This window comes from Bos grunniens, chromosome 24 (genome assembly GCF_055505025.1).
Source record: "Bos grunniens cultivar Pamir isolate PY7600 chromosome 24, Bosgru_T2T1.0, whole genome shotgun sequence".
NCBI lineage: Eukaryota > Metazoa > Chordata > Mammalia > Artiodactyla > Bovidae > Bos > Bos grunniens.
In genome coordinates, this window is record NC_141188.1 from 34,799,509 (window position 1) to 34,827,008 (window position 27,500).

Sequence of the window (27,500 nt, forward strand, 5' to 3'; positions counted from 1 at the left end):
TGCACGCCCCTGCATTGGAAGCTCGGAGTCTTAACTGTTGGACCGCCAGAGAAGTCCTGAGCATCCCTTTCATTCTCATCTTCATTCCTACTCTTCCTCCAAACTTTGGAGATGTCGGCTATGTTTAGCTCAGAATCTGTTAGTGACAGGCTTTCCCAAGTTGCCGGCAGTTATTCAGGTGGGAGCCGGGTCACGTCTGTGTGCCATCCTTCTGGGGCCGAAGGGATTCGAGTGTCCACCAGGGGGCAGTGGAGTCCAGGTCCGCTTCGCCTTTTGGACTGCTGAGGCGGGTTCCACAAAGATGAGAGGGAACAAAGGAGCTAAAGACGGGAGCCACTGCTCTGTACACAGACGTCTCGCGTTCGTTAAACCAGTACCAACCGGGTGATTTAGTCACACGTGAAAACTTAGGAGAGCCTTCACAGCAGGTCACAAAATTCTCTTGCCAGTGCTTTACCTTCTTTAAAAAAAAAATTGAGATATACTTGAAAGACAAAATTATATTCATTTCAGGTGTTCAGGATAATGATTCAATGTGTATATTTTGAAATGATCACCACAGTAACTCTAGTTAACATCTGTCACCATGCATAGTTACAACATTGTTTTTCCTTGTGATGAGAATTTTAAGATCTACTCTCTTAACAACTTCCAAAATAGGCAATAGACTGTTGTTAACTATAGGCACTGTGCTGTACATTACATCGTCAGCACTTGCTCATTTTAGAATAAGTGGAAGTTCGTACCTTTTAAGCGTGTCACTGTTACAGTATGACTTATTTATTTAATTTTACCTGTGCTGGGTCTGCTTTGCTCTGACCTTTTCTCTAGCTGTGGAGAGCGACGGCGACTCTCTAGTTCCAGTGCACGGACTTCTCATTGCAGTTCCTTCTCCTGTTGGGAAGCACAGACACTAGGACTCGAGGGCTTCAGCAGTTGCAGCTCCCGGGCTCTAAAGCACAGACTCAATCGTTAGTTCCTCCCCTGTACGTTGGATCTTCCCGGATCAGGGATTGAACCCCTGTCTCCTCCACTGGCAGATGGACTCTTTACCTCTGAGCCACCAGGGAAGCCGTGCTTCACTTTTGAATAATATGGTCATACTTCACACTTTGAGCCGAAGGAAGGAAAAAATCCCAAAACTGTAGTTTGTCCTCAACTAGCAAAGTAATCCTTTTGAAATGTACAGAAATAAACTCTTACCTGGCCATTTTCCTTATCAAATGTAGAAAAATCTATGCTTCTCCCTGCTAGAGATTTCTTCCCAAGTGCCAAGGCCTAATTCCCTTAAAGTAATAAAAAAAGGAAGTAATAAAGGTGAAGTCTGTGTTAGAATTTCTTTGTTTCTTCATTTCAGGGAGCTTTAAACGCCAAGTTCCAATTTCCCCAATCTGCCCTCTTTTCCTTCTCTCTAGGGGTGGAATCAAATGTCCCTGGTCCTTTTTTTCTGTTTCCTAATTTACACATCATACCAGAGAATTTATAGCGCTGCTCAGAGTCAGAGCTGGATTAATGAAAGGAAAATTTAAAGAGACAGAGTGGAATAGAAGTTGAACCAGAGCCTGATTGCTTTTCCTGCACAGGATACATCGATTTCTGTCTCCTTTTCATGGCGCGTGAGATATTTGAAGGCTTGGGCGCGGCGGCATTGTGCTTTTTTGTGGGTAAACAGAGTTCTAATGGTGAGAGTGGTAAAACTACTCATCCAGAAGTGACTCACCTCTGGACCTCTGAGTCATCCTTCATTTGGTCCAAGCAGAAAAAGCCTCAATAAATACTGAAGTGCGGCAACTTGTTAAGACCCCAACAAACTTATTCATAATTTATGTGCCTCTTGATCTAAATATTTTCTTTTAAGGAGAACAAAAAAAAATTTTTTTTAAGATTAATGCTGTCTTTTTATTTTCATACAGAAAACTTCTCCTCCAAAGATTTGTAGGTAAGTTTAAAAAAAAACCCAGGTCCACAAACCTCTAAAATAGAAGATTTAACCTGATTTTAAACTCTGATCAGAAACCGTCTGTTGATGATTCATACTTGAGAGTTAACAGAGGAATTTCTTACAAACACTCGTATATCCCTATTTCATGTCTTATTCAAAAATCTACTTCCTTTTTTTTTTCTGAAATATTTTATTTCTAAGGGGAAAACAACCCGTGCTAGGTTTCAACCACCGATGCCCAGAATTTTGCTGAGTTGCGCAATACTGATGAAAAATGAAAGTGGAAAAATGGAAACAACTTAAAGTTTTAAAAATAAGGTTTGCAGTTTATTGAGTTTTTAAGAATTCCCACGGTGGAAAAAGCACTGACCTGTGCATCCAGGGATCTGAGTCGTGGTCTTGGGTCACACGGCACCATGGCCGTGGACAGGCTGCACACCCCTCCATTTCTCAGTGTCTCCAGTTGAAACATGAACAGTGACCCGCCCCCCCCAACCCATCCCTGTGCCCCCTGTTGTACAAATTCTGATCTCAGTGCCTCATTCTCTGATGACTTCCTGTCTCCTTGGCAGTAGCTGCGAAGTTCAGTCCTCAGTCCTATAGATAGAAAATCAGCAGAAATGCTTTGATGCATGGATTTGGGCCTTTTTATTTCAGCTATTTCTGGGCTTTTATCCAATCTCCTTTTTTTTGCCTTTATTACAAGCTGCTACTTGAAGAAGGAAAAAAAAACCCCACAGTCAGGACTCATCCTCTTGTTTAAGAGATTAGCAGGTGTTAAAAAGAGGCATTAAAACCCATTCATGGATGCCTGGTGGAATCAGGTGTTGCTCAAGGCCAAGTTTGGTGGGAACCTGGGCTATCCCACACCTGGCTGACCCCCTTCTCCCCTCAGTCCCAAGGGCCTGTCTGTTTGAGAGCTCTAACACTCATTGTGGATGGTGAAGTGTCTTGCATCGGAAGCAGGGGTCCCCAACCTCCAGGATCTAATGCCTGATGATCTGAGGTGGGACCGATGTAATAATAATAGCAATAAAACGCACAGTAACTGCAATATGCTAGAATCGTCCCGAAACCATCCCCATACCCTGGTCCATGGAAAAACTGTCTTCCATGAAACCGGTCCCTTGTGCCACAAAGAATGGGGACTGTCGCTCCACAGCCTTCTGTTCACTGCAGGCAGACACTGAAGCCGTTGAGGGTCTGCCTCTCCCCCCACCTGCAACCTGTCTGTTCACGTGCAGTCGCAGGAAGCCTCCCTGTGAGCCTCCCTCCCCTCGCCTTACCCTGGCCTCTGAGTTGCTCTGCAGTCGGGTGCCAGGGAGTCTTCTTGAGGTCATTTGTGTGTGTGCCTCGAAAGTTGACCAGACTGTAGGAGTGGGTGGGCTGGAGTGGAGAACCTCTGCCGTGTCATCCTGCCCTTCCCAAGGCCTTGAGGCCCCAGCTCCGAGGCTTCCCCTGTGCCCGTCCTCCTGTTCCGGGCTGGGCTGGCCAGGCTAGTCTGTTGGGTACACGTGTGTGTCACGACACCATTGAGGACTCGGGGGAACGGTGTGTGGACAGAACTGATTAGCATCACTATTGCCAGTGTACTTAAGTTATGAAGAGCCTGTTGTCGTGTATTACATATATATGTAAGTAATACAGAATTCAATACGTGTACAGAATATATGGCTTGCCAGGTGGCGCAGTGGGTAAAGAATCCACCTGCAATGCAAGGAGACACAGGAGATGTGGGTTCAATCCCTGGGTTGGGAAATCTCCTGGAGGAGGGCATGGCAACCCATTCCAGTATTCTTACCTGGAGAATCCCAAGGACAGAGTAGTCTGGTGGATTACAGCCCATGGGGTTGCAAAGAGTTGGACACGACTGAAGCGACTGAGTATGCATAGAATATATATAGGTGTGAGATGTCCCACGCTAAAATCCCCTAATGGTGAAAATGCTGTATTCACTGCCCCTGTTCATGTCCTTGACCTTTTGCTGTTTGCCACCTGATGTAATGGTCAGAAGGGACCCAATTCTAAATATGCTATTGCCTCATAAATGGAAAGAGGGGGAAAGAGCATGTGATATGTGGGTTTTGTGTTTTCTGCTGCCTTCCTTTAGGAGGAGAGAATGACTGGGACAAGATAGAGAGCAAGGTATTTTGGTATGCTGCTGTTGCTGTTGGTGCTACTGCTAAGTCACTTCAGTCGTGTCCAACCCTGTGCAACCCCATAGATGGCAGCCCACCAGGCTCCCTTGTCCCTGGGATTCTCCAGGCAAGAATACTGGAGTGGGTTGCCGTTTCCTTCTCCAATGTAAGAAAGTGAAAAGTGAAAGTGAAGTCGCTCAGTCGTGTCTGACTCTTCTCGACCCCATGGACTGCAGCCTACCAGGCTCCTCCATCCATGGGATTTTCCAGGCAAGAGTACTGGAGTGGGGTGCCATTGCCTTCTCCTGTATTTTGGTATAGGAAACCCAAATACCACATAAAAACCATTTATTTCTAAGTCAAAAAATAACTCCAAATCGACTTTGTAATGAATGAGAAAATTTGAAAATACCTGTGATTGGCAATGTTACTTTTTTGTGCAAGAATTTTTTTTAAAAAAGCCTTTATGATGGCAATTTCTCATTATATGTATATATGAATAAAAAAATAGTAAAATGAATTTCTATAGACTCGTCTCTGAGATTCAGCAGTTTCAACTTAAGCCTGCACCCAGCGTCTCATTTCAGCAAATCACAGGCTCTGTAGGGTTACATCCATAAATATTTTGGTATGTGTAAGAGATTTTTTTCTACTGAAATTTTTAATTATTATTACTATTTGGCTGTGCCAACAGCTTGCAGGATCATAGTTTCCTGACCAAGGATTGAACCTGGGCCCTTGGCAGTAAAAGTAGTTGGAGTCCTAACCACTGACCACCAAGGAATTCCCTTATTTGGGAAAAAAGTTTAAACTGGTAGAAAAGTTGCAGGAGTATTACAATGAATCCCATATACCTTTTATTTAGTTTCACTCATTGGTAACATTTTTTGTATTTGCTTTCTTTCTCTCTCTCTCTGTGCACATGGTGGCTCAGCAGTAAAGCGCCTCAGCCAATGCAGGAGATGCAGGTTCAATCCCTGGGCCAGGAAAATACCCTGGAAAAGGAAATGGCTACCCACTCCAGTATTCTTGCCTGGAGAATTCCATGGCCAGAGGAGCTTGGTAGACTGCAGTCCACGGGGTCACAAAAGAGTCGGACATGAGTTAGCGACTCAACAACAATATATGTATCACACAAAATATATATAATTATTATATAATTATACATATAATTATTCTTACTCTTATTTTTTCTGAACCATTTGAGGATATGTTGCAGGGATTATGACTCTACCCCTAAATACTTCAAAGTGTGTCTCCTAAAGATAATAATCTCTTGTATAACCACAGTGCAATGATTACATTTAGAAAATTAATGTCTCATATAATTCTGTTATGTAATATTGAGTCAGTGTTCAAATTTGGTCAATTATCCTGACATTTTCTTTTGTAGTATTCACCTCCCTCAAAGATGCCATGTCTCTTCCTAATCTTTTTTTTTTTTTTTACTATAACCTTTAATCTGGAACAGTTCCTCGGCTTTTTATTGCCTTTCATCGCCTTCAGATTTTTGAATCATGTAACCCCATTGTTTTGTGAACTGTCCCTGAATTTGGGTTTGTCTCAGCATTTCCCTGAGATTCAGTTTAAGGTCGTGCATACTACCATATGAGTGATACTGTACCCTTCTCAGTGCATCATATCAGGAGGCACATGATATTGATCTGTCCCACTACTGGAGATGTTAAGTTTGATTATTTCAGTAAGTTGATAAGATTGTAATGTGCTTTCCACGGTGTTTTCTTATTGGTAAGCAGCAAAACTGTAGTCTGCCTCGCCACATTTTCCACTTCCCTGGTGGTTCAGATGGTAAAGAACCTGCCTGCAATGTGGGAGACCTGGGTTCAATCCCTGGGTTGGGAAGATCCCCTGGAGGAGGGCATGGCAGTGCACTCCAGTGTGCTTGCCTGGAGAATCCCTTGGACAGAGAAGCCTGGTGGGCTGTAGTCCCTCGGACAGAGGAGCCTGGTGAGCTGTAGTCCATGGAGTTGCAAAGAGTTGGACAGCACTGAGCGACTAACACTTTCACTGGCCAGTTTTCTACTAGTGTATTTGTCGGGATTGGTAGTTTTAAAAAAATCTCCTTTTATGTACACTTTTTTTTTTTTTTTTTGCCTCGACATGTGGCATGTGGGATCTTAGTTCCTCAATCAGCCATCCAACCCATGCTCCCTGCATTGGAAGCACAGACTCTTAGCCACTGGGCCACCAGGGAAGTTCCTATATATACACTGTTGTTCTCGAGTGAGCCAGCTGTGGTTTTATACATATCCTGCAAATGCTTCTCTCTGGGAAGATGGCTCACTGAGCCCCAGAGAAGGAGCTGTCTGGTGTCAGCAGAGCACGCAACTGAAAACTAGACAGATAATGTGGTGCTCAGAGGATGAGCAGGGCAGCTGGGTGTGGTCTCCCAGGATCTCTGCTTCACCCGAGCTCCAGTGGGTGTATTTCCACCTCCACCCTCTCCGGGACGCCCTTCATGTTGGACAGTAAAACTGTGTCTTTCACCTCCTCTCCACAGCGCCCTCTTCCTCCTGGCCGCTGCCGGGTGCCTGCCCTTTAACGACTCGCAGGTAAGTTCAGGTAGACTCACTTTGCCTTCAAGTATCTCTGAAGCCTGCCTGGATGAGCAGAATTTCCGAGTCCTTCCTTTGAGAAGCAGTATGACCCCGGCCTGTGCAAAGACATGTAAAAGCAAACTTCAGGCAGGGCCTAGGGGATCCACTGGCCAGGCCAGCACCTCCCCTCAGGTCTTCACCTCTCTGTGTGTGGCAGGGTGGCCCACAGAGCTCAGACCTCTGGGTGCTGTGATGGGGGCAGTCCACCCTCTGAACCAGCTAGGAGGACCTGCGAGCCCAAATGACCCACACACCGAGGCAAAATTGATTTTCCCCTCTTATCCCAAGGGGGCTTCCCAATGGCTCAGCGAGTAAGGAATCTGCCACCAATGCAGGAGACATGGGAGACGCAGGTTCGATCCTTTGGTTGAAAAGATCCCCTGGAGGAGGCAATGGCAGCCCATTCCAGTATTCTTGCCTGGAAAAATCCCATGGGCAGAGGAGCTTGACAAGCTGTTGTCCATGGGGTCTCGAAGAGTCGGACATGACTGACCGACTAACATTTTCACTTTCTCATCCCAAGGGCCTTATCTTACACAGTGATTTTCACTTTGTTTTCCTGAGTTTTTCTTTCTTAGGCACTGAGGACCCACCCCCACCTCCAGGAGTCATCTCATTCCTGGGTCTTTTTTCCCTTCTTTCTTTCCCCAGCATTGATTAAATCCCCATCAAGTGTTAGGCACCAAGCCAGGCTCTGGGGGCACAAAGAGAAATTGCCGTCGTCCGGGCAGAAGCCGGAGTCTAGTCAGAGCAGAGGGGAGGGGGCAGACAATGAACAGATAATTATAACCCGGGGAGGCCAGGGCTCTGTCCGGGGCGGGGTGGGATCCTGCCAGGCGCCTGGGAAGACTTGGAGGCTCAGAGGAGGAAGAGCTGACGATTATATTGAGCTTGCTGGGTGCCAGGCTCTGGGCCAATGCTTTAGTGCCTTATTTTATTTAATCTCAACAATAATTCCACAAGGGTAGCAGCTATTATTGTCTCCATTTTGTAGTTAAAGAATAGTGAGACCCAAAAGGTCACCAGCTAACAAGTAAGTGGAGATTTTAGAATTTAACCCAGATCTTTCTGATGCTGGAGCCAGGCTCTGTTGACTGGACCTAAATCTTTATTTATTTGCCTGCTCTTCGTGGCAGTGCTCGGGGGCTTCTCTCTAGCTGTGGCTCGTGGAGTTCTCGCTCTACTTGTGGCGTGGGGTGTAGAGCACATGGGCTCAGTAGCTGGGGTGCTTGGGTTTAGTGGCCCCATGGCATGTGGGATCTTAGTTCCCTGACCAGAGATCGAGCCCACACCCCCTGCATGGGGAGGTGAATTCTTAACCACTGGCCACCAGGGAAGTCTCTGGACCTAAATCTTGAAGGGTGAGGAGGAGTGAACCAGGAGAAGAAGGCAGGGGTGGCCGGAATCGTGGAGGTGTCCTGAGCGTGCCCTGTGACTCAGCTTCATGGCACATCCACCATGTGTGTGCCCCTGGGCTGATTCCTGCCTTCTTGGACTTGACCATCTCATGGAGGGTGGAGACAGAGGCAGATCATAAGCTGAATGGAATGTATCAGGTGAGATAAATGGAAAAAGTAAGGAAGGGAAGAAGAGGAGGGAGTGCCCCTTGGCCAAGTTGGCTGGGGAAGTCCAAGCTCTCTTTCTCTGGAGAGGGGATGGGCAGTGGATGGGACTGCTTGGGTTGACAGGGGCTTGTCATGGGGGTTCTTGGGTGCCTTGTGTTTGGATTTCATCCTGAAGCCACTGGGGGACTGTTGGATGATTTTAAGCAATAGGTGACACCATCTGATCTGCCTTTTAAAAAAAAAAAAAAAAACAATGATTCCTTTATTTATTTATGTTTGGCTGTGCTGGGTTTTTGTTGCTGCCTGGGCTTTCCCTAGTTGTGGAGAGCAGGGGCTACTCTGTATTTGTGGTGCATGGGCTTCTCATTACGGTGGCTTCTCCTGTTGTTGAGCACGGCTTAGGGTGCTTGGGGGTTTCAGGAGTTTTGACACATCTTCTCAGTAGTTGCAGCTTTTGAGCTCTAGAGCGCAGGCTCAATAGTTGTGGCCTAGGGGCTTAGTTGCTCTGTGGCATGTGGGATCTTCCCAGACCAGGTATTGAACCCGTGTCTCCTGCAGTAGCAGCCAGATTCTTTAACACTGAGTCACCAGGGAAGCCCCTTGGATCTGCCTTTTAAAGATGCAGTGCTGGGGAGTGTTGGGGGTGGGGAAAGAGATGCTGGAGGCAGAGAGCCCTGTTAGGAAGACGTCGAGTAGGCAGCTGGGTGAGGAGTAAGGAGGGTCTGGCCCAAGGTCCCAGAGTCCTGTCTGGCACCGTGCCTGGTGCTGTGCATTGGCATTTAAAATCGCCACTCTGGATTCTGTTTGTCTGTACTTACATCCTTTTTTTTTTTTTTTTTTAAACCCTGTGTTACAGTTTGATCCAGATGGATATTTCTGGGCTGTAATTCACTTACTCTGTGTAGGTAAGTTTTTTAAGAATTCTTACTTAAACAATTGAGACTTATTATTTAGACCTCATCATGTATCCACTTTTTAGTGATCCCAGACAATAGGAAGATTAAATCCAAGATGTCAAGGTTAAAATTAAATGGGCATTTTTTTTCTGGTTTGATTTTCCTATTTTGGAGTTTTCCCGAAATGGTTCCAGTTCCCATAGAGTCTCCTCTTTCTCATGACAAATGTTACTAACTCACCAGGGCCTAGGGTCCATTTCCTCAGATCCACTTGTGCAGTGCTAGCTCCTTCTCTAAAAAATGGTGGCGAGAATTCCATATCCAGAAGTTTGTGTCCATAAAAATTCTCTTTCAGCAGTACACTTAAAAAAAAAAGTGGGTGAAATAAAAGGACCATCTACTTTATTTCAAACCAATGTTTCCTCTCTTAGAGGGAAAACAGTGCCCTGACTTTGTGACACACAGTTCAGAAATCCAGTGATGTTTCTCATGGCACCATCGGAGGAAACCCAGGCCTCCCGTTAACTGTGTCCTTCTGTGGACCATGAGCCTCACTGGCCCAGCCCTTTCTCTGTGAACTGCATCATCTGGGGGATCACCAGATGTTAACTGTGTCCTTCTGTGGACCATGAGCCTCACTGGCCCAGCCCTTTCTCTGTGAACTGCATCATCTGGGGGATTACCAGATGCACATCCTTGAAGTCCTCCAGAGTGCTGTTGGTCACCCTCTGTGGGCTGCGGGTAACCCTTGCAGGGAAGAGAGGCCCTTTTCCCTGAGGATTCATGCCCCCTGAAGAATTCCCTGTGCGAGTGACTCCTGTTGCTTCCTCTCCAGGGGCTTATAAGATACTACAGAAATCCCAGAAACTCAACAAGTTAAGGTAAACTTTAAAAAAAATACATGTATATATTTTATGGAGCTTCCCTGGTGGCTCAAATGGTAAAGAATCTGCCTGCAATGCAGGAGACCAGGGTTCGATCCCTGGATTGGGAAGATCCCCTGGAGAAGGGAATGGCTAGTATTCTTGCCTGGAGAATCCCATGGACAGAGCAGTCTGGTGGGCTACAGTCCATAGGGTTGCAGAATTGGACGTGACTGAGTGACTTAAACACATATATTTTATAATTAATTAATTAAAATTTTTTTGTTTGCAATGGGTCTTGGTTACTACTCACCAGCTTTCTCTAGTTGCAGCACATGGGCTTCTCATTGCCCTGGCTCCTCGTGTTGAGGCCCACAGGCTCTAAGCACACGGGCTTCAGTAGTTGCAGCACTCGGGCTCAGTAGTTGTGGCTCAAGGGCTTAGTTGCTCCGTGGCATGTAGAGTCTTCTGAGACCAGGGATTGAACCCATGTCCACTGCATTGGCAGGCGAATTCTTACTCACTCTGACGCCAGGGAACTTTTGAAGTCTGGTAAGTTAATGTTTCACTAAAGGAAAGGGGGAGACCCATGGGGTTGTGAGCTTCTTCCATCAGAGAGACAATGAAAGTCCAGGATAGGGGGAGGGCAGCAGTTTGGGTCCACCAGGAGCTGAAATGTGCCAGCCGCCAGCCATATGCGAAGAGCCTGGAAGTCTCTCCTCTTCCCTCAGGGCAGCTGTTTAGATGACATTTTGTCAAAAATTATGTGACTGGCCTCCTTGGGCCCCAGTTCACTTCTTGTAGCTCAGAAGCACAAGTCTTTTTCTTGCTTCTCCAGCCCCTTCCAAACTAGACCCAGAAGTCCCTCCCATCACTAGCTCTGTTCTGAGGTAAAATGAAGCCTTTGTTGAAAGCAGTCAGTGGCACAATTGCTGAATATAAATGAAAAAGATGAGAATTCAGGCCTCGGTCAGACTGGAGCTGCCAGGTCAAAGCCCCCTAGTGATCAGCTGGGTTTTGGGGCCGGGTGAGGTCAGTTTTCATTCCAATCCCAAAGAAAGGCAATGCCAAAGAATGCTCAAACTACTGCACAATTGCGCTCATCTCACACGCCAGTAAAGTAATGCTCAAAATTCTCCAAGCCGGGCTTCAGCAATACGTGAACCGTGAACTTCCAGATGTTCAACCTGGTTTTAGAAAAGGCAGAGGAACCAAAGATCAAATTGCCAACATCCACTGGATCATTGAAAAAGCAAGAGAGTTCCAGAAAAACATCTATTTCTGCTTTGTTGACTATGTCAAAGCCTTTGACTGTGTGGATCACAATAAACTGTGGAAAATTCTTCAAGAGATGGGAATACCAGACCACCTGACCTGCCTCTTGAGAAACCTGTATGCAGGTCAGGAAGCAACAGTTGGAACTGGACATGGAACAACAGACTGGTTCCAAATAGGAATAGGAATATGTCAAGGCTGTATATTGTCACCCTGCTTATTTAACTTACATACAGAGTACATCATGAGAAACGCTGGGCTGGAAGAAGCACAAGCTGGACTCAAGATTGCTGGGAGAAATATCAATAACCTCAGATATGCAGATGACACCACCTTTATGGCAGAAAGTGAAGAGGAACTAAAAAGCCTCTTGATGAAAGTGAAAGAGGAGAGTGAAAAAGTTGGCTTAAAGCTCAACATTCAGAAAAAGAAGATCATGGCATCCGGTCCCATCACTTCATGGGAAATAGATGGGGAAACAGTGGAAACAGTGTCAGACTTTATTTTTGGGGGTTCCAAAATCACTGCAGATGATGATTGCAGCCATGAAATTAAAAGACACTTACTCCTTGGAAGGAAAGTTATGACCAACCTAGACAGCATATTGAAAAGCAGAGACATTACTTTGCCAACAAAGGTCCATCTAGTCAAGGCTATGGTTTTTCCAGTAGTTGTATATGGATGTGAGAGTTGGACTGTGAAGAAAGCTGAGCGCCGAAGAACTGATGCTTTTGAACTGTGGTGTTAGAGAAGACTCTTGGGAGTCCCTTGGACTGCAAGGAGATCCAACCAGTCCATTCTGAAGGAGATCAGTCCTGGGATTTCTTTGGAAGGAATGATGCTAAAGCTGAAACTCCAGTACTTTGGCTGCTTCATGCGAAGAGTTGACTCATTGGAAAAGACTCTGATGCTGGGAGGGACTGGGGACAGGAGGAGAAGGGGAGGACAGAGGATGAGATGGCTGGATGGCATCACCAACTCGATGGACGTGAGTCTGAGTGAACTCCGGGAGTTGGTGATGGACAGGGAGGCCTGGCGTGCTATGATTCATGGGGTCGCAAAGAGTCGGACACGACTGAATGACTGAACTGAACTGAACTGAGGCCTACAGAGAAAGATCTGAAGGGACTGACTCCTGGGAGGAGGTGGTATATACTCTGAGGGTGTGTGATGGGTCCTAGGGCACCATATTTTCTTTGAATAAAGTGTTTTTGCAGCAAGAAGTTGGTAGAGTTGTTAAGATAATATACAGGATACCCAGTTAAATTTGAATTTCAGCAAATAATTTTTTTAGTTGAAGTATGTTTCATGTAATATTTGGAACACATTTTTACTAAAGTATTATTCTTTACCTGAAGTTCAGATTTATTTGCATGTGCTGTATTTTTACTTGTCAAATATGGTAGCCTTAGAAGTCAGTCCAATGGCCTGAGAGAGCTGACACTCTTTTTATTTTTTATTTTTTGGCCAAGCCTGGTGGCCTGTGGGATCTTAGTTCCCCAACAAGGGATCAAACCCTCGCCCCCTGCATTGGAAGGGTGGAGTCTCAACCACTGGACCACCACAGAAGTCCCAACACAGCTTTTAAAACTGCAGATGTACCCAAAGGAAATAATCAACCAAAGTGAAATTGCATGTGATGGTACTAACTTAGGAAATGGTTTTCAAAAATGAGCCAGGAAATGAAGTACTCTTTGTATTGTTTCTTGATAGTTTATAAATGTAACTTGTACATAGGTATAATTTATTAATAGAGGAAATTTATTATTCTGTATATATAAAACATATCTATTATTTCATCTTTTATCTTTTTTTTTTTCTTATTCCTTAGTGACATTGACCAGCAGTACTTAAACTATCTATTCAGGTAAAATATAATTTAAAATTTCAAAAAATAATTTATATTCTTCTAGAGCTAATGGGTTTTTATTTTCAATAATATCTTGATTGGGGAGATCTGAGCCAATGTGCCTGCCAGGAAGGCAACCTAAATAATTGGTGAGACGATCAGAGTTGAGGAAATGAAACAGTAATCCTGCCCTCAGGCCAGACAAGCAGGGCTTCCAACCAGCCTCAAACTTCAGAGGGCTATGCCTCTCCCTAGGGCTTTTGGAGTCTGTAAGGCTGGTAAGAACCCACACCTTTTCTTCTAGACTGGGCCCTGAGATTTCCTACCGAAATGGATTCCAAAGTCTATCTTCTTAACTCATTCCTAGACCCAGTGGATGTCCAAGGAAAGGATTTTAGCGGGAAGGTTGTGGGTGGAGGATGGACTCGCAGGCTGAGATGTCCACACACAACACACATGTATGAGGTCCTTTGGGTGCAGGATGGAGCCTGGTTTGGGGAGAGAAGAGGGTGCTTTGGGGGTCGGGAGCCAGAGGCTGGACCTTCCCCACAACGCCACCTTCTGACATGAAGCTCCAGGGACTCTGAGAATTCTGCTTTAATTTGGAGTTCCAGGTTGTTTTGAAGGTGTTTTTGTTAAGGTAAGATGAAGTTTGAGGCTTGGTTTATGAGATTTAAGTGTGGCATTGAATAGTATTGAATAGATTACATTTAAATGTCATAAATCAAGTGTAATATTGAATATATGGGCTTTCTCGGTAGCTCAGTGGTAAAGAATCTGCCTGCACTGCAGGAGCTGTAGGAGACCAGGGCTCAATCCCTGGGTTGGGAAGATTCCCTGGAGAAGGGCATGGCTACCCACTCCAGTATTCTTGCCTGCAGAATCCCAGGGACAGAGGAGCCTGGCGGCTACAGTCCATAGGGTCACAAAGAGTTGGACATGACTAAAGCGACTTAGCACACATGCGTGCATTGAATATGTGGATTCTTTTGTACCCTTGACCCAAAACAGGCATAGAATAAGGCTTAGCCACTCAATAGAATGGCCTGGGAGCATTCTTGAATCCTGGGAGTCCCCAGGGCACCCTGCGGGACCTAACTAAGAAACAACGAGGTTTGCTGTCTGAAGCTCAAGTTTGCCTAATGCAACAGCATTCTGTCCAGAGGACTGAGTTCACAGAGGTGCCTTTCAGCATTTGGTGGTTTAGTCGCTAAGTTGTGTCCTATTCTTGCAATCCCGTGGACTGTAATCCACTATGCTCCTCCATCCATGGGATTCTCCAGGGAAGAATGCTGGAGTGGGTTGCTATTTCCTTCTCCAGAGGATCTTCCCGACCCAGGAATTGAACCCGGGTCTCCTGCATTGCAGGCAGATTCTTTACCAACTGAACTATGAGGGAAGCCCCTATCAGTTTTGGCCTCATGGATTTCTGGAGGAAGTTACTCAGCTTAAAATGTTCGACATGAGCTGTATTCTCCACCTACAAACCCACCAGCTGCCTTTTCAAGAGATGTTTCTGAAAATGCAGAAAGACTCTTGGTGTGTGAAATGTTTCCATGACATTGTACCACTTTAAACAGTTCTTCCCCCGCCCCCCGACCAGAACTTATAGCCAAGTCGAGCAGCAGCAGAGGGTTCAGGGGATGGAAAATCAAGCCACTGTGACCACCCCCACCTGCTAGTTCTTCTGCCTCTCCCCCTGTGTGAGGGTTTCACTGCCGGGGAACCTGATGCTCAAGGCTTCCTGCCTCAGACTGCTGATTCTGTTTCTAAGTCTTCTTTTCAGTACAAGTGAAGAAGGTAAACCAGGGCTGAGATTCGATTTGCCACAGGCCCTGAGCATCCAAACCCAAAGATCTGCAGTTAGTCAGATCTGTCTGGACCTCTGCCTGCTGGATTGATCTCTCTGCTGGTTTGAAAACACAGAGAGAACCTGCTATGTATCTGGCCCTGCTAAATACTTGAGATCCAAAGATAAATAAAATATGGTTCTTGATCTCAAGGCCATCACAGTGTAGGAATTAGGAAGGCATGACATTACATTTACAAATTTTCAGATGTGGACTAGAGAACCAACTCTTTTATTTAATGATTTATTTTTACCCCCTAGTCTTGTCTTTTAGAGTCACCGTTTGGGGTGATCCTGATGATGGCATTTGGGATGCCATGTCAGGCCCTGGGAGATATTTTGGGATGGAAACGGGATCCTTCACATCCTACCATAAGAGCAATAACTTCTGCTACTGAAGTTATAAGTGGAAGGGGATCCAGTGAGCTAGAATAATGGGGTATGTAGAGGGTATGTGCTTTCTGGAGAAAGAAGAGATAGCAAGCAGACAGCCTGTGTAAAGGATAGAAAAGCTCCAGTCTTGTTTGTGGTGTGTATGTTTTTTACAGCTGCATGTGAACACTTATCTTATAAACCTACAACTTCTGAATGGCCAGAATGTGGCTATTCTCCATGGTCTTTGTCCTGACCCGCCTCTCTTCTCGCCTCTTTCTGTGATGCTGCTCCTTTGGGAGCTGTCAGAAAATCAGAAATGGTGCTGGGAGGTAACTCAAGAGCAGGGCAGGGCAGTGCTGAACTCACACTGGTTTCCTTGTAAAACTGGCCTCTTCTACTTCCCCTGTAGTGTCACCAACTGCGGTCTGAGGTAGTGGTTCTCAGCCCTGGTACTTTATAGCTTCCAGGAGCCATGACAAATTAAAACCATGGATGCCCAGACTATTCCCTTAGAGATTCTAGCCGGGATACTGGGCTCTTCAGATGTGTCTGCAGGGTGAGGCCATCCAACATTAAAACAAACAAACAAACATTCTTGGTTCTACTTGAATACAAGGTTTTATTCCTACCTCCAACTAAACCAGCTGCCTGGTAGCATGAGTTTTGACAGAAGAGGATATAGAAGGTGGGCTTAGGGCCACACAAAGGTGCTTGTAGACAGGCACTGGGAGATGGGACAGGTTTCCAGAGAGGAAGATGGGAGAGAGCCAAACAGGTATGACCTGCATCGTCCCTTATAGCATCAACTACAGATTGGTCCAGGAAGTTTTCAGGCACAGGGTGAATGGCATGGGTCATGCTGTGGATTAGTTTCTTGGAAATCTACCACTCCTTCTGTAGTTAATTTTGTGATTTAGCTCACAAGTAAATTTAGCTCACATTCAACAGCTAGCTTTTAGGCTGCAGCCTCTTTGTAATTTAGAGTCTGCTTTGTTTCGCTGACAAGGACACTCTGTAGATTAGCGGGCTATGGTGATCATTCATGGTATGGCTGATGCTCAGAGAAGAGTGTGGACCCTCAGAATCATCACAAGAGATCCAGCCCTTTTACCAAAACTTGAGACATTTCAGGACATTCTCACACTCTTCCTGATGAGTTAGATTTCGTCAGAATGAGAACATTCAGTGCAGATTATTTGCTTTTAGGCAAATCTCACTATTTCCAAGTAGAATGGGTGTTGTTTTCTCAGTGCTGGCGAAGCTTTCTTCACTAGTCTGCTGTTTCTTTTTCAGTGTGGTGCTCCTGGCTTTAGCAGCTCACCCCACAGGTAAGATTTCGTTTATTTGTTTGTCTTACATTGCCCACTGACCCAGTGCTCTGATCCTGCTTAAATCTCCGAGGGAAATTTTGTAAGAGAAAGTGGCTGCCTTCCAGGGTGTCAGGAATGGCCCACATACTTGAAACTGCTCTTAATGTTCCATCATGGAATTCACTGTCCATGTGCATGTGGGCATGCGCTCAGTCTCTCAGTGGTGTCCAACGCTTTGCGACCCATGGACTGTATCCCCCACCAGGCTCCTCTGTCCATGAGATTCTTCAGGCAGGAATACTGGAGTGGATTGCCATTTCCTCCTACTTTTATGTGAAATGGTAACAAATAAAACTGTGGTCTATATAAACAGTGCAGTTGTTTCGAGCGAAGTTGTGTAATGCACAGCTTTGTGCAGCTCAAACAGCAGCCCACTGCTTCAAAAAGCACACAGGTTTGTTAGAGTAGATAATTAAGGCAGATAGATATTAAGGTAGGAATTTGGTGTGCGAGATTATAGAAGCTCAGAATCTAGGAGATCCCTTGGAGATCAGTTTTTCCCAGTTTTATAAAGCCTGGTCACTTGACCTAAACCCTCTGATGGGTCTTGGTGATGTGTTCTCATAGGACCATAAGGTTAATTACAAAATGTAAGCAAGTGAAACGGGAAGAAACTCCCTCTCCTCCAGAAGTGTCCGAGGACTGCCCTGATTGAGCAGCTCCGATTCCTGCCAGTGTGTTAGCTTTCTCATAGGACCCAGCCCTATGGGTAGTCTAGCCCATTTTTACGACAGAGGGACACTTCATTCTTTCCTGCTTGCTTATTACACTTTCCAAGTGAAATGTCCACCTCATAGAGTGGGTGTGGGTCAGCCAGAATGCTTTCAAGACTCCTTATATCTGCACCAATTAAGACACAGTAAGAGTCAGGACCCACGGGTGCAGTCTTTTTCTTTTTTTTTTTTAAAGCTCTGTTAATTTCCTTCTTTTTTTCTTTTGGCCGTTTTGTACCACTTGTGGGATCTTAGTTCCCCAACCAGGGATTGAACCTGTGCTCCTTGCAGTGGAAGCTGAGTCCTAACCATTGGACTGCCAGGGAATACCTTCTGTTAATTTCTGACATTTTAAAACAGGGCTTTATCCTTTTTGGTTTTGTCTTACCTCTTCTTTTTTTCATTTGTGTCTTCATTATTTGGTAGTACTTTCAAAACATTTTAAAATTGAAATATGATTTACGCAAAGGAAATGCATATTCGTAAATGTACAGCTTGATCAATTTTGACAAAGGTACACACCCATGTAACTCACGCCTCTATCAAGACATAAAAAACATCTGTCACTCCAGAAAGTCTCCTCATGTCCTTTCCTAGTCACTCCCTTCTTACCAACCACCAGAAGCCCCTATTGATCTGGTTTCTGTTACCATACATAAGTTCTGTCTATTTTAGAGTCTCATACAAATCGAAACACATAGGAAGGATTCTTTTGTGTCTGGCTCTTGTGTTCAGCAGAGTGTTGAGGTTCATCCAGGTTGTTGTATGTCTCACTAGTCTGTTCCCTTTATTGTTGACGAGTGTGCCAGTGTATGAACCTTTTGTTTATCCATTCACCTGATGATGTGCACATGAATTGTTCCAGATTAGTATGAATAAAGTTGCCATCAACATTCTCATAAAAGACTTTTTGTAGACTTACATTTTCAGCCCTCTTGGATAAATACCTAGGAGTAGAATTTCTGTAGAGTAGTCATATGTTTACCCTTGAAATAAAGTGCCAATTTTCTAAAGCATTTGTACCATTTTACCTCCCACCCAGCAGCCAGTGGTAAAGAACCCGCCTGCCAATGCAGGAGACATAAAGGATGCAAGTTCGATCCCTGGGGTGGGAAGATCCCCTGGAGGAGGGCATGGAAACCCTCTCCAGTATTCTCGCTTGGAGAATCCCCAGGACAGAGGAGCCTAGCAGGCTACAATCCATAGGGTTGCAAAGAGTCAGACATGACTGAAGTGTCTTAGCATGGCAGCATGCACAATAATGCATGAGACTTCCGGTTACTCCGTGTCTTCACCAGCCTTTGGTGTTGTCTGTCTTATGTTAGCTGCTCTGCCAGGTGGGTGATGGCCTCTCAGTAGTGCTTTTGACTGAGCTGCCCTCCTCACTCAGTCCTGAGTAGCTGGAAGGATAAGCTTTCCTGTGATGCAGATGGTGCGGCTTTGACACACACCTTTGGGACACACTGGGACAGGGCGGTAGGTAGGGACCAGGTAGACAGTTCTCCGTGTCCTGGGTGCAGACCCTGATGCTTCTCCCCCTTCAGGCATTTGGTTTGCTTCTTGGTGAGTGGGGTCTACGTCTCCTAACCTTTCAAAGTCACAGTTCATGCAGAAGCTCCAAGAATCTTGGAACCTTGCTTCCCCTGGGACTATTTTAGATAAGAGTAGGGAAAAGAAATCCTTCCTCTGTTTGAAAGTTTGCATTTCCTCTTTGTGTGAGGTCCCTCTGCGGTGGCATTTTCAAGAGAGAACATTTCATAGAAACAGAAGGGCAGGAGGACTTGCAGGAATCTGACCGGAAATGACCTTGTCACCTGGTGTCTATTGCTAGTACTGAGATAAAGCCAACAGTACTCACTACATCTTGGAACTGACCTTCTGCTTTCCCACTGATTCTGAGGACTAAAATGTGGTGAGAGGAAATTTTCCTGCTGTTCAAATATCAATTGTTCTTGGATGTAATAAGATCATTGCCACACTTTTCACTATAGCAATTTCATGCTCCATTATCTTCAGAGAGATGGGATTCACTCCCTCAGAGAGTCAGCAGAATTTTAACCGTGGAGTATGAGGATGAAGGCTTAACTCAGACCTTGGTGTGTAAGCTGTGTGTTGATGCCACAAGACAAGTTTACAACGCTTGGACCACTTACTTTGTGCTTAAAGTGGGTGTTCTACACTAGCGGTGAAGGAGTGCTGTCTTTTGAGCACCCTTACACCTTTTTTGGAGAAGGCAATGGCACCCCGCTCCAGTACTCTTGGCTGGAAAATCCCATGGACGGAGGAGCCTGGTAGGCTGCAGTCCATGGGGTCGCTAGGAGTTGGACACGACTGAGAGACTTCACTTTCACTTTTCACTTTCATGCATTGGAGAAGGAAATGGCAACCCACTCCAGTGTTCTTGCCTGGAGAATCCCAGGGACGGCGGAGCCTGGTGGGCTGCCATCTATGGGGTCGCACAGAGTCGGACACGACTGAAGTGACTTAGAAGCCGCAGCACACCTTTTTTAGGCTCCTGGGTTTAGTTGTTATGTGGTTGGGTCCAGCCAGCCACATACGGCAAGATCTTCAGGGCTAACTTTGTAGCACAGTTGAGAAGCTTGTGTGCACCCTCTCTGTTAAAGTGAAAAAAGAGGCCAGCTAAAGTCAGAGGGGAAGCATTAGGGGTCAATTTGAGATTGATTGGGCTTCCCTGGTGGCTCAGACCATAAAGAATCTGCCTGCAATGCAGGATGCCCAGATTTCATCCCTGGATCGGGGAGATCCCTGGAGAAGGAAATGGCAACCCACTCCAGTATTCTTTTTTGAAGAATCCCGTGGATAGCGGAGCCTGGTGGGCTACAGTCCATGGGGTCACAAAGAGCTGGACATAACTGAGCGACTAACACAAAACTTGAGATTGAAGACCCGCAGAGCCAAGGGGAAAGTGTTTGGAACGTTCTCTGTAGGGAAAGCAGGAGGTGTTGAGGTCTCCCGGATACTCTTGGTTGACTAGCACTTGTTATTTGTCAGAGATGGCCCTAACACAGTGGATACAAGTGATGAATAATCATAGAATCGTAGAATCATAGATTCGTCAAGAACAGGATGGTTCCAGAAGAAACCTTCATGGGATCAACATGACAAATGTGTGGAGGTTTTAGAAGTGGCTCAACGAGAAGAGCCAGCTATGCTCTCTTTTGCTCTCAATAATTTATATGATCAATTTTTTAGGATTTGGGTGAGGATTATTATGTAACTTGTCAATTCCTTAGGATGGTGATTTTTTTGCTTTATCTTCCTCCCTTCCTATCTACTCATGACCACTCCACTGCCCTGCAGATCCCTCCACAGCTTGGGCTGGGCTGTCAATATCTCCTCTTGCCCCACCTCCCTGTTCTGGGCACCAGGAGCCCAGTTCACCTCCCCTGAGTGAGGCGGTAGCACCCAGGGAAATATGAGGTTTGCGTTTAATGTATTCCTTTCTGCCTAGTCCTCCTGATCACACTGACTGCACTGCAGTCTCCCTCACTCTGAAAGGGAGGTTGGGAAAAAGCCAAGAACCAACAGCCGCTAAAGAGACAGAACAAAGCCTCGGAGAACATCCTTCCACCCTCCTGGCAGGGGGTTGGGGCCGCCCACTAGGATCCGGATGCTCAAGGCTACCCTGGCTGTCTCTTCTGGAAGGAAAGGGCCTTCAGAAGCAGTGGAGCTCTTCATGCGCTTTACACATCTGGGCCTGATGTTGGTTACAAAGTGCCTCCACCCAAATAAGTCTCAAGTAGATGACAGAGGTGTTCAGTGGGGCCGAATATAAAGAGAAACAAAATTCTTAGCCTTTTGCTGGGCCGTAAGAAAACCAGATCCTTGGAGACCCTCTCACTTTAAACACAGGTACATATGCACCAACCAAACCAAACAAAATCATGATAGTTACGGTAGAAAAAAAGCAACCCTCCAGAGAGATGGAATTCACACCTTTCTTTCCCAGTTGATGGTGGAGTCATTTGAGATCATTTTTTAAAAATGTAATTTTTTTTTTAACACCAAAACCATTTTGTATTGGGGTATAGCCAATCAACAATCTTGTGATAGTTTCAAATGAACAGCGAAGGGACCATTTGAGATCATGTAAGGCTGAGGAAGTGTAGCACGCACTGTGTCTCTTGTTCTGAAACTCTTGGTTAATAAGCTTAGTGGTCTAATTTTACATACGGTAATGTACATGTCTCAATGCTACTCTCACGATTCATCCCACCCTCTCTTTCGCCCGCCCGTTGTCCACAAGTCTGTTCTATGTGTCTGCCTCTCCGTTGCTGTCCTGCAAATAGGTTCATTAGTACCAGCCAGTGGAAGTTCACTGGGAACTCAAATCTGGTGCTCTGTGACAACCCAGAGAGGTGGGATGGGGTGGGAGATAGGAGGTGGTTCAGGAGGGAGGGGACATGTGTATTCCTATGGCTGATTCATGTTAGTGTATGGCAGAAACCAATACAGCAATTGTAAAGCAATTATCCTCTAATTAAAAAATTAAAAAAAGAAAAAGTGATGAAGAATGTTCCACTGCCACTGCCATGCTGTGAATACTCAGGAAAATTAGCCTTTCTGGCTCCAGACCATCCAGAACTGAGAGACAGACTCAAGCCTGGGGGTCTTGAAGACCTGGCGCCTCCAGAATCTCAGAAATCCGAGATTTGGAAGGATTAGGCTATCTGCCGTGGAAATGCTTAATTCCTTTTCTCTGGACATTTTTGGAAGGCTTTCTGCTTTTTTAATCTCCTGACTTCTTGTTTGTGACGAAGTTCAAATTCCAGAGAGGGAAGCAGCCAATATGTGTGATTTTCCTCTTGCACCAAGTGGAACTAAAAGAATGAACTTACTTCACTAGAAATAAATGTACCCTTTGGACCTTAAACTAAAATGAGTATGCATGGCCGTTGGCCCCTGCTCTCTTTGGTAATTAAAACACAAAAATGAGAAAAGATGTCAGAGGCATACACTCATGATCCTTTTTTAGATATAAGAAAAAAAATAATAGAAAAATCTTAAAAAAAAAAAAAGATTCTTTTTGTCCTATAGTCTGGCTGAGGCAGAGGTGGCTGCCTGGTGAAGAGCAAAGATCTTAGGGTTTGGAGTGACCAGGGTCCATGTTCTGGCTCCAGAGTTCAAAAGTTGTGCAATCTCAGACACTTCACTTCTCTGAGCTCCAGTTGAAATGGGGATAAGAAAGCCTCACAGATTGTTACAAGGATTGAAAAAAACAATGTACGGAAAGCTTTTAGCACAGAGTCCTGCTCAGGGCAGGCTCTCACTAAATGGGTCATAACTGTCATCATACTTGGTCTTCCCAGGTAGCTCTAGTGGTAAAGAACCTGCCTGCCAGTGCAGGAGACAAGAAGAGACGCAGGTTCGATGCCTGGGTTGGGAGGATCCCTTGGGGGAGGGCATGGCAACCCACTCCAGTATTCTTGACTGAATCCCATGGACAGAGGAGCCTGGTGGGCTACAGTCCATGGGGTCGCAAAGAGTCAGATACTACTAAAGCGACTTAGCACAGCATATCATACTATTATTAATATATTAAGACAGTGCTGATGACAGAGACCCTCGAGTGCTAGAGTGAATTCACTGATACAGTGCATTTCTGGGCAGCTGAGGGCAGGGGACAGGGGGCTTTCGGACTATGTGTGTTAGCTCTTGCTGTTTCCACCAGGTGATCTCTTCAGCGTCCTGGACTTTCCGTTCCTGTATTTCTACAGATTCCATGGCAGCTGCTGTGCCAGGTAATCCCAGCTCGTAAAGCCCCTCACACTGTGGATTTGTATGTTTCTGTACTACCACCTGTGTCTTTGTGAAGCCCAGGCTCACTGCCCATTGTCTGAATGTGCAGCAAAAGAAAATGGTGCCCAGTGCCAATGAGGAAGGTTCCCCCCTCGGCCATCAGAGGGTTGTTAAAGGACATTCTTGGATGCTCAGAGCTGGCCTGGGACCTGCGAGGTCCCCTGTCCTGAATAATTTTCTTGGCCAGAGTAGCGGTTTTCAGAATTGCAGGAGTGAGAGAACTCTCCCACTTTTTTTCTCTCCCACAAGCAGTTCTTAAACAGAACTTCAGTATGTAAAAATGATGAAACTGATTCAGTTCAAGGCAAGATTCGGGTGCAGATTCACACCCTGTCAGCTTCTGCCTTGACTTCTCTCTTGTTTCCAAGGGGCGAACTCCAAAAAACCTTGACTGAACCCTAAGACTCTGAGAGACAGATTTTGACACCAACAGCTAGGAGCTGTCTAGAGCACAAGGTGATCCCTGATATTTGGCTTTGGGAAGGATCAGAGATGTGGACCAATTAGATGGATGCATTTATGGTGCTACTGATAAAGAATTCACCTGCCAGTGCAGGAAATGCAGGAGACATGGGTTCATCCCTGGATCGAGAAGATCCCCTGGAGGAGGGCATGGCAACCCACTCCAGTATTCTGGCCTAGAGAATCCCATGGACCGAAGAACGGGGCCGGCTGCAGGCCATGGGGTTGCAAGGAGTTGGACATGACTGAATGTCTGAGCATCACTGATAAACAGAAGTTCATCCCATCCTACCCACCCTCTTTCCTGCAGGAGCCCCACTTCACTTGACTTTCTTGTGCTGAGAAATGGAAAGGCTTCTGTGGATGATCCCGAAGGATGGATTCTTTATTTTTTTTTTATCATTATTTTTTAAAACATTCTTATGTATTTATTTGGCAGCACCAGGTCTTAGTTGCAGCATGTGGGATCTAGTTCCCTGACCAGGGATCAAAGCCAGGCTGCCTGCATTGGGAGTGCAGCGTCAGGCTCTGGACCACCAGGGAAGTCTCAAAAACATGGATTCTGATATATTTGAAAAACTGCACTTGGGTTGAATTCCACCCTTGCTGTTTGCTCCTTTGTGTCTTTGGGCAAGTTATCCTAGTTCTCTCAAACCTTAGTTTAGTCTTCTCATCTGTGAAATGAAAAGGTCATACCAATACAGGATGATTGTGTGTATTAAATAAGGTACATAAAGTTCTAAGCATCTTGCCCAGCCCAGCAATGGTGGGCAGTATTATTATCTGTAAATAGAATATCAACAGACCAAGAGCAATTGCTGCATGAAAGCCAGACCACTTGTTCCCACACAAAAGAGATTGTGCCTCGTGAAGCAGTGATTCTTCACAGAGTCAAAAAGCTGATATGCAGGCTAGGTGCTGTTTCTGATGGGGGTGTGTTAGCACACACACAAACTCAATATTATAGAGTATGCTCCTGCATTTGGGACTTCCCTGGTGGCTCAGATGGTAAAGAATCTACCTGCAATGCAGGAGTTTCAAGAGACCCAGGTTCAATCCCTGGGTGGGGAAGATCCCCTGGAAAAGGGAATGGCTACCCACTCCAGTATTCTTGACTGGAGAATCCCATGGACAGAGGTGCCTGGTGGGCTACAGTCCATGGGGTTGCAAAAGAGTCAGACATGACTAAGTGCTAACACTCTTCTGCATTTGAGCCTTAGAATGATTTAAAAAAAAAATCATCCTCAGAGACGTTTCAGGAAAGCACTGACAGAATTCATCTTCTCAGCTCCTGTCTCTTTGGTCAGGCCTTGTCACTTGCCTGTTAGCTTGGATCTGTGGTGTGAGTGTCCGTGGGCTTGCTTCCCTTTGAGCCTGGTTATTTGGCTGTATTGGGTGACCAGGGTGTGGAGGGAGGGCATCAGGTTTGGTTAATTTGATCAGAGCAACAGAGTTCACAGCCCATGGGTGATGGCTTTGTGGGGTGATCTTCTGCCTCCATTTCTGTCCCTTTTAATCTGTCTCATAACCCAACATGAAAAATCAGGTTTTTTCATTTAAAAGATTTGGAAATCTTTATTTGAGTTAGTTTAACTCTCCATTACATTCTACATCTCACTTCAGCACACACAGAGCTTACCCTCTTTTAAGAATGTGTCGGGACTCCCTGTTGGTCCAGTGATTAAGAATCCACCTGCCAACGCAGGGGACACAGGTTCAAATCCCTGGTCTGGGAAGATTCCACGTGCCGTGAGGCAACTAAGCCTATATGCCCTATAGCCCATGCTCTGCAAGTAGAGAGTAGCCCCCCCACTGCCGCCACTCGCTGCAACTAGAGAAAGCCTGTGTGCAACAGCAAAGACCCAGCACAGCCAAAAAGTAAAAAAAAAAAAAAAGTAAAATTAAAAAAAAAAAGAATGTCTCAATTTTCCCCACATCACCTCATGGCTCCCCTATAACTGTATCTCAGACTACAAGCGGTCACCTTCAGAGGTCCTGGGGGAGCTCAGGAGGGGTCATGGAGGCCTGAGGGGTCAGAGGCCCCATTAACAGGGAGCCCCAGGCTCCCTCACTCCTGGGGTCCGCCCAGTGCTTTTTAAGACTTGCCTCCACATCGAGGGGTAGGCAAGCTGGAAGTAGAAGAGCTGGATGAGGGCAGGACCCATGAATCATTTAGAAATTATTAACCGACATGGAAGTCAGGTGATGGGAAGGACTCATGGGTACTTTCAGGAGCATGTTGGTCACAGACCAGGAGTAGCTGAGTCCTCGCAGAGTCTGTGCTGAGGGGAAGGGTCGACATGAAACCATGCCCTCGGGAGAGGACAGGAGGAGCCCCAAGTGGACTGAGGTATGGTGGGGAGAGCCAGGCACCTGTGATGTTGGGGCTGCGGGGCATGGATGCCACCAAGAGGAACCCTGGAGGGCCAGCCACCTCACTGACCCCTGCCAGCCTCACAGTCACGGGGACCCGGAGCACCTCACTCTGTCTCTCCAGCTGGGAGCACATTTCCACAGGTCTGAAGGGCCACGGAGAGCTTTGGAAGAGCCAGGAAACCTGGACCCTAATTGTGTCTCTGCCTTAGTTGCTTGTTAGTAAAATGAGACTCGGGGCTGGGGAGCCTTTCTCTTTTGAAGATCTGATTCCCTTCAGGTGGGATGAAATGACTATCCTTATTCCTGCTTTGAGAACATAGCACCGAACCTGGGGCAAGAAAAAAAGGGGAAGAAAATGGGGATTTGGTCAAGGTTACAAGGGTCGGTGAGCACAGCCAGGAACAGAATTGCAGGTCACTGGATTCCCAGCCTCCTGCTTCCCCACAGGGGCTCCTGTGGGGTGACTCAATGCCTTAATCCAGAGCGGGCTGGGCTCCCGGCTCCCGCGCCTGCAGAGACAGACCTGTGCAAACTTTGCAGGCTGTTAGGCCAAATGGGCTGGATTGTACACAGAGGAAACCTAATCCCCATCTCTGGTTCTGCCCCAAGAATGTGAGCTCATCAAATCTAATGAAGTGAAGGCGTGCATTTCTGTGAAATCTGGCCTTAGGTGTGTTTAATCAGTTCAACCCGCTTCTAAGTACACCTGTCAAGACACTTATGTAATGCCTGCTGAGACCAAGGCACCTTGTTTGAGTCTGTTCAGGAAATACAGAGACGCCCAAGATGGGACCCCTCCCTCTCAGGGCTCATGAGCTGGGTGGGAGCCACACCCCAGCGCCCATAATAGAGGTCAGATGGCAGGATGGCACCCCACACCCCTGAAAGGACAAAGGAGGAGGTACATAGAGGTCAAACCCCTGGAAGGCCAGTCTCAGGTCCCCTTGGGAAGTGAGGGCTCTTTCAGGCTTTATTCCCAATGCGTCTGTTCTGTGTAGATCCCCTTGTTTTGGGGGACTTCTATTATGCAGCCTTCCCCTTGAACAGCAGGGAGATCAAACCAGTCGATCCTAAAGGAAATCAACCCTGTATATTCATTTGGAAGGACCAGTGCTGAAGGGGAAGCTGTAATACTTTGGCCACCTGATGCGAAGAGCCGACTCATTGGAAAAGACCCTGATGCTGGGAAAGATTGAAGGTGGGAGGAGAAGGGGACGACAGAGGATGAGATGGTTGGATGGCGTCACTGACTCAATGGACATGAGTGTGAGCAAACTCCAAGAGATTTGGGTGGCCTGGGGTGCTGCAGTCCGACTTAGCAACTGAACAACAATAACCCCTTTAGATTCTTTTTTGTTTAAACGTCTTATTTTACATTGGAGTATAGCT

The 27,500-nt window shown here is 46.0% G+C and overlaps 1 protein-coding gene across 24 annotated transcripts in view; it reads left to right on the forward strand.

Annotated features, from left to right (window-relative positions):
* The window catches only part of SLC35D4 (solute carrier family 35 member D4), a 120,525-nt gene that overhangs the window by 49,241 nt on the left and 43,784 nt on the right, over positions 1-27,500 (forward strand). For 8 of the 24 annotated variants that reach the window (XR_015153807.1, XR_015153810.1, XR_015153808.1 and 5 more), the window contains 7 exons: positions 1,914-1,939; positions 6,602-6,653; positions 9,120-9,168; positions 9,995-10,040; positions 13,129-13,164; positions 16,664-16,698; positions 23,146-23,215. Coding sequence is in view for 13 of the 24 variants with exons in the window: in XM_086372977.1 (XP_086229103.1) it covers positions 1,914-1,939; positions 6,602-6,653; positions 9,120-9,168; positions 9,995-10,040; positions 13,129-13,164; positions 16,664-16,698; positions 23,146-23,215 (314 nt within the window). In the remaining 11 variants the exon portion in view is untranslated. Of the gene's footprint in view, positions 1-1,913; positions 1,940-6,601; positions 6,654-8,058; positions 8,255-9,119; positions 9,169-9,994; positions 10,041-13,128; positions 13,165-16,663; positions 16,699-19,173; positions 19,299-23,145; positions 23,216-27,500 lie in introns of those variants that run through there. The other 16 variants (XM_086372986.1, XM_086372987.1, XM_086372979.1 and 13 more) reach the window with 6 other exon arrangements.